The 7,618-nt window shown below is 34.9% G+C and overlaps 1 protein-coding gene across 1 annotated transcript in view; it reads right to left on the bottom strand.

Moving 5' to 3' along the window:
• The window catches only part of LOC106875216 (sodium- and chloride-dependent taurine transporter), a 91,813-nt gene that overhangs the window by 51,075 nt on the left and 33,120 nt on the right, over window positions 1-7,618 (bottom strand). Inside the window, exons 2-4 of the mRNA XM_014923266.2 lie at window positions 6,708-6,839; window positions 5,097-5,358; window positions 2,671-2,803 (exon numbers count right to left, since the gene is read on the bottom strand). Coding sequence (XP_014778752.1) covers window positions 2,671-2,803; window positions 5,097-5,358; window positions 6,708-6,839 — 527 coding nt within the window. The remainder of the gene's footprint in view (window positions 1-2,670; window positions 2,804-5,096; window positions 5,359-6,707; window positions 6,840-7,618) is intronic.

Below are 7,618 nucleotides of genomic sequence, written 5' to 3'. Positions count from 1 at the left end.
TCTACTGATAAGGGATTTGATAGGGTTGCCTGGCCTTTCAACAACCTTAATTCTTAGCTTAAGTTTGTCTAGGGCCCTTCTAATAATAATATCCTACGTAAAATACTGTCTATGTGATCTCAAATTTTAAAGCAAACACATAATTTTCTTATGGTTTCTTAAACATTCACTTGAACAAAACTGTACAAATCCAAATATATGGTACCCTAGGTATAACACCTACATGAACTTCTAACTTGTTGTCTCTTGAGGTCTCTGGGTGAGACTTGGATCCAACTTGTACAAATGCAAAACAAAAGTCAAACATAAAATAATAATAATAATAATAATCCTTTCTACTATAGGCACAAGGCCTGAAATTTTGGGGAAGAGGACTAGTCGATTACATCAACCCCATTGCTTGACTTGTACTTATTTTATCGACACCAAAAGGATGAAAGGCAAACGATTCTGTCAGCTCGCCGCCTTCTTTATATATATACTGGTGGGGGAGAGAAAATGGAATGCGGTTCTTTAATAATGTATCTGCTGAGAAATGAAATGGAAAATAAACACTATTCATTTCATTGAAGTATTGCATGAAATATATCTTCAAAACAGCAGGCAATCATTTTCAGCGGAATCGTCTTGGTGGAGGTTTAATGTAGATACCGATACTGGCAAAATACACCTCCGAATTATGTTAAAATGTTTCAAGTTTTATAGATATATCAGCTATTTGATAGTAACAATGGAAATTATATATTACATTTAAACCAGTCGCTATGCAGAGGCTGAAGTAACTGAGGCTGCTGGGATAGAGTAAGTACAGCATAACAGATAATGTTTTCTATAACTATTTCAGCGATTTCAATTGTAATAATATGCAATGTATTATGAAATATGTCCAGGAATGTTGTCAAGTTGTCATTTTAGGAAATACAAAAATGTACCATCTGTTTGATAATTAAATTTTTTAATTTATTTATACTGTTTGTATATACATTTAAAAGGCTTGAATTATTTCCCTCTCTGTGTGTAATGTGTTTGTGATTTCGCATTAACATAGCACAGAGACAGGAAGGACATGATGTCTATGATGCTGGTGGCATGATAAATGCGTCAAGTACAATATGTAAAATGACTGATGCATGTTTTCAACAGCTGAATGCACTTCTCTATCATCAGTCATTTTACATAGTGTGCTTGGCGCATTTATCATGCTACCAGCATCATAGATGTCATGTCCTTCCCGTCACTGTACTATGTTTATGCGAACGCAGAAACACATTACACACATGCACGCATGCATGCATATAAATAAGAAAAACAGTTCAAGCCCTAAGCATAAAATAGCATTGCAAAGACTAAAAATGACAAAATATTGGAGAAAAAATGACGAGGAGCTTAAGTTCTTGTCCATGTAACCATTATCTATGTTTCACTAGCTCGAGGGAGATCAAATGTTGATATATCTTGGCATTTTATATATAGGTGTTTCCCAGAGGTTTTGAGACTTTTTCAGGAGAACCCTCTGACTTGACTGCATTTCTTGTTACACACAGTTACTTTGTGAATATCCCATGAAAGTCCTCCAAAGTGAAGGTGTCCAGGAAGCCTTGTCACAACCTCCTTCATCTTCTCCTTCACCTTGGGGAACAAACGAAAGTCACAGAGAGCACAACCTGGACTGTAGGGATCGGAAGGGACAGTTTTGAAGCCCATCTCTGTCAAGGAGTTGATACCAGGAAGGAATTGTGCACTGGTGCATTGTTCTGGTGCAAGTGCTCTGGCCTTTTACAACGAAATTTCGTTCTGAATTCCATCATATAACCTCCACAAATTACTTTGTTGACTGCCTGGCTAGAGGGAATCCAGTGGATGTAGATGATGTCCTTGCTATCGCTATCGTAAAAGCTCATCATTAGTTTCCCGGTGGACTTGCTTTGCCTGACCTCTTGTGCCAATGAAAAATAGATGCTTGACCAATGCAAGCTAACCCATAAGTACTCTTGAGCTCCTCATAAGTTTCTATAGCGTTTTTGCCCAGTTTAACACAAAAATTTATTGCATAGCGAGTTTCCAAATTGTTTTCACCTCCCGACAGTATTCTGAAAACTAGTTAGTTGAGGTACGCAGTATTTAGTAGAATATGTTCAAATTGCTAGCATAGCCATCTCCTTCAATCTGGAATAACAAAACTTGGCAGGTCAACTTATTAGCTGTATGCTAATGATATACTAAAATTACAATAATCTAGGACAGTTATAACTGCCTTTCCTAAAACGTCTCAAAGCTTCTGGAATACACCTCGTATATTTGCTGATATCTTTTGGTATCTTTGACATCTATTTGCTGATACAACTTGGCACTAATTGCTTAACTAATATTGTAGAGATGACGAACTGCTTTACGGATTGATGCTCGCTGATCATTTAAGAAGTTTTATTAAATCATGTTAATAACGATTTGCATAATAATAACTTGAGGTATTTGTAGTTAATGATAAGCGCATTCCCTGAAACCGAAACTCTGTATACATATTACAGATAATAATATCCAGATAAGTTGTTATAATGTAGCAAAATATGTTACATAAAGCTATTCTTACATAAATATGTGACGTATGTCTCAAAGCTGAAATACAGAAATATTAATATAACAATTGTACAAAATAAACGAAGTTTTTACCTTTCCCGAAGATTTGATCCCCTTGCAAATGCAGATGTAGACGACGATCCAGGCAAATAGTAAGCAGAGAACCAAATCCCACTTCAATATACCCATATCGTGCAATCCTTCAGATATTTTAAGTACTTCACGCCTGAAATAAAAAGAAAAGAGAGCTTTCTTATATATATACATATATATATATATATATGTGTGTGTGTGTGTGTGTGTGTGTGTGTGTGTGTGTGTGTGTGTGTGTGTGTGTGTGTGTGTATTACGTGTGTGAGTGGTGTGTGTCTTTATACGGTCGAGAGTTTCGTGCATGAAACTCACTGCTCTCGAACCACTTTTGTGACTTTCTGCTGAGTAAAAATGCGTATATGTATGCATGTATAATTTCTCATAGATGCTAACAAGTAGACAAGACTTGTATGTATGCATGTATGCGAGTATGTATGTATGTATGTACCGATGTTTAATACGCATTCTTTTTAAATATATAAAAAAATTGCCCTATGTCTAATGCCGCCGTATTACGGATGAGATAGGCAAAGGAGCATGATGATGATAAGTCCGTTAAGCACAGTAATTGTTACTAATAATAAAATATTGAAAACAAGCCAAATTATCACAGTCTGGTAGCACAAAAGTATGAAAGATTGCTTACATTACATCGGCAATTACATGGGGAGGTCATATCTCATTGTACCACCTTGCTCAGCCTTATGTTATTTAATGATTGTGTTACCCTTAAGAAACGTTTGTTTATTATATTATCATAATAAAAAATTCTTCTAGAAAGAGAAAATAAATGTTAATGTTTCTCCACCTAGCATCTATTTATAATGAGTGAAGGGCAACAAAACCATAACGGCAGTGCACCACACTGGTGGCCGATCGCGGTAACACAAAATATCACAAGATAAATGAGTTTCACATTCTGCATGGCAATCCTCGTGAGCAAAAAATGAACAACTATAGAGTTGTTCAGAAAGAAAATTAAGTTGAGTACAGTACTTTCAAAACGTAGTTCACTTTTGATAAATTTATATTCTAGTATAGTGTCACAGTGTTGTATTAACATGCGCAGAATCATACACTTTCTCCCTACAAAACCACTTTGAAATATCTTTCAATTAGGGTATTGAGAAACATACTAATTTTGTTTTTCTTTATATGTACTTGCAAAATAAGGATCGTCTAACGCGAGAGGGCATTACGCCAGCAAATGCGGTATGCATTTTTCTCCTTTTTTAATCATTTGAGTTCTTCCTGCAAGGAAGGAGCTAGATTTTAACAAAGATACAAAGCCCCCCTCATTCGAATGGACTAAAACAATGTCACAGATTGAAGTCAAGAAAAGTCTTGCCTATTTTAACTGTTCCGCTTACAGATTCTAATAGTAATATGTATGTTAATAGGTTGATTTTTTGTGTATATGTGTGTAGAGGGTTTCAAGCTTTTCCAGATTGTCACTTAAGTATTTACTATTAAAACCAAGTATACCAATTATTATTTGTATAAATGTAAATTTAAAATCTGGATATATAAGCTGAAGGTTTTGAAGAAATTGTTTATACTTATCTTCTTTCTCTTTGATTTTTTACTCCATATTAGCAAAAGATATAGCTTCGAAACAAAAATATAATGCAATGACACAAATTTCTACCTGAAATACGTTAAAATATTTCTAATGATTTTCTTATACAGAAATTTGTCGAGTTTTTCTATTATTCTCTGAAGCTGTGAACAGAATTTAACCTCTTTTCTCGAAACTTTTCCCATAATTTCATCTTTCATAGTCTACTTATAAATCCAACCAATTCCTCTTTCGATCCTCAATCAACCTTATGAATCATAAGGAACAGTCAATTTATCACATGCCCCTTTAGACAACATACATCTATCGATTTCGATTTTCCCTCTGTCTCTTTTTATATATATTCCTCCCCCTCTCTCCAGATATGTACAAAGATACACACATACACTTCATATCATCTTCATCATATGCATCATGTGAGGAAACCTATTTTACAAAAAAATGAGCCACTAGAAGTTGAAACATCGATTTTGCAGTCTCTACAGAGTTTAATAATTCTCTTTTTGTTCTCTAATCATTTCAAATGCAGTATCATAACTGATTTCTTTATGATCAAATATCTTGGTGATCTAGCAGATATGCATAGGTTTAGGGAAGGCAAAATGTTTGCTAATTTATTGCCAGTAACAGAAGAAAGAAATTATCTATTTGATAGCTGAGAACAGCTTTATTTGATATCATCATTCATTTTGGAACGAGGTGTTTGAGATAGGGTACACTAAATGGAAACTTTGTTAAACAGACGCCCGAATTACTTGTGTGAAAAGAGAATATTTTAATCCTATCGACGTTACAATAAATTCTGTTTCTTCTGCCACCAACAAACAACATTAAACAAGATACTTACTCCCAGTATTCTGTGACGGAATCAAATGTCTTTCCACTGGTGAAGTTTCCATCTATAGTGATGTTGCAAAGTGTATCGTTTGGTGCTGCGTAGCCATCAGATATTGAACGACAGGCGCAAGTATTCCACTCCTGGCCACATTTCGCCCAAGGTAGTGTACCCGTCGTAAACGAAGCAAACATATATCGGAAAGACCAACATAATATAACATTGTAGTAAATATTCAGGAAGACCACGATCACAAATGATGTCAGACCGATACCTGTAAAAATTGAACAAAATCAAAAGTAAGAAGAATAAAAGCAAAATAGCATGTTATGACATTCATAGCTTTCCCCACAAAGATTAGAGTTGAAAGTGAAATGTAATGGCTTTAATCGAAGAAGCCAATCAGCTTCGTCATTTGTTACTATTATAGTAACACTTATAGACATTATTACAATAATACTATTATAGTAATACTATTGCGGTAAAACAACGTCTCAGTTATACTGGGAAAGAATTATGTACAACGTCATTCTGTCTCTGTTTGACCATGTGTAGAAATGGCCTTCTTGAGTTTAATTGCTTAGCCGTATCCTTTTCTTATTTTATTGATTAATATTTATTTTATCAACGATGGAAGAATGAATAGCAAAGTGAACTTGGATGGGATTTGAACTCAAAATGCAAATGGATATAATAGCACAAGATTTCCCCCGACGCTCTACCAATTGTATCATCCAGCTACAGTATGAAAGAACGACAGCTACTCTGGTGACTGCATTACCAATTATTTAACAGAGTAACTGATACATAATTTATCAACCTCAGTTGAAAGAAGTTCGAATTTAATTGTGGTACAATTAGAATTTAAAACGTTACTGTACATATATTATTATTGCCTTTTTTTTTTTACTTGCCTCAGATATGAATTATTGCAAAGAAAAGGGATTTGCTAGATCGAACCATCTTAAGACTACTTATATAACTATACTGCGAACGACACAATCCCGAAAGACCAAAATCCCAAATTTTGAAATACTTGGAAATATGGGTCGAAATACTGTCAAATACATCACCAGGAGACAATTAAAAAAATTGACATTGCATGAACCTTATTTGGAGAAAATGTTATGTATTACTCAACTTCACGTTGTTTCACGTGATTCCAAAGCTATTCATCGCCACTAACGCGTACATTTGTAGAAAGAAAATTATTCAATAATGGAAGTATTTAAAAGACTGCAATATTCCATGAATCTGTTTACATTCCCAGTTGTCTTCTTTAGTTAAGGTTGTTAACAGTAAATAGATGGAACTCGTGTTCGTCATTATTGCTTATCCCTATAGTGCATTTATGAATTTTTAAAGTGAATATATTTTGATATATTTCTCGAATTAATCCCATTTTGAAACTGTGAATAGATGTCTTTTAAGAATGCTTTTTCTTTCTTTCTTTCTTTCTTTCTTTCTTTTTGAGGACCGTTGGACTAACCTATCTTGTTGAGAGTTAAATGTTTTTGTCACGAACCAGCCAATACGAAATATTGTTCAGTTGACCGTCTGATACTTTATTGATTTGTTTAGTTATTTCTCCAGCTTAAAACAGAAACAACATGAAATATATACCTTGTAGAATTGGACACAGACGCCAAGCCTTGAGCCCAGTTGTTCCAGTAAACTGACCAACAGCCACTTCCAAGAAAAACAACGGCACGCCACCAATAATTACACATAGAAAATATGGAATCAAGAAGGCACCTGAAAAGAGAACAAAAATAATTAGGAGTGAGCAAAAGTGGGACAATGTGATGACTTACTAATGGTTTTGTCAGGGGAGCCATCTTCACAGATCCTCCAAGATTGTACAGATTGATACAGTTGACGTTTAGTTTGAACATCAATAAACTGATGTCTGCCAAACACATGGGCTGGGACTGAATCTCAGGACATCGACATTATCCTCACCCTTACTTTTTCTCTACAGTGCTCTCATCAGCAAATATTATAATGCATTGATCATTGATATACATACATATTCATATATATTGTACAGAAACACACACATATATCAGTATAATAAACGATCAACATATAAATGCAACAATATAACTACTTATAACTATTTAAAGGCGGCGAGCTGGCAGAAACGTTAGCACGCCGGGCGAAATGCTTAGAGGTATTTCGTCTGTGTGACACCGGTTGAGGTGCTTAGCGGTGTAGCGACTCCGTGAGATTGGATTGTTACTAGTTATTTGAGTGCGTCTGTATAATAAGTGCAAGTTTCCATTAACTGTTTTTGTGTGTTCTTGTCATAACTATTGTGTGATAGTCTTCGTTTGAAAACTATCGTGTGTTTCCCCTATGGGGGAAAAACAGTAATTGCTGGCATGATGCCGAATAATGTATCTTCGTCTGGCGAAGAGGAGTCAACCGGAGGAAAAAATATAGAAAATTTATTGTTGGGAGAAGTTTCGGATTCTTCTGAAGAGGAGTTTCCAGAGCTATCAAATTGTACCGTTACAAGGAGGAACATAAAT

This window comes from Octopus bimaculoides, chromosome 1, assembly GCF_001194135.2.
Source record: "Octopus bimaculoides isolate UCB-OBI-ISO-001 chromosome 1, ASM119413v2, whole genome shotgun sequence".
NCBI classification, from domain to species: domain Eukaryota; kingdom Metazoa; phylum Mollusca; class Cephalopoda; order Octopoda; family Octopodidae; genus Octopus; species Octopus bimaculoides.
This window is presented reverse-complemented; position numbering and strand designations above follow the sequence as displayed.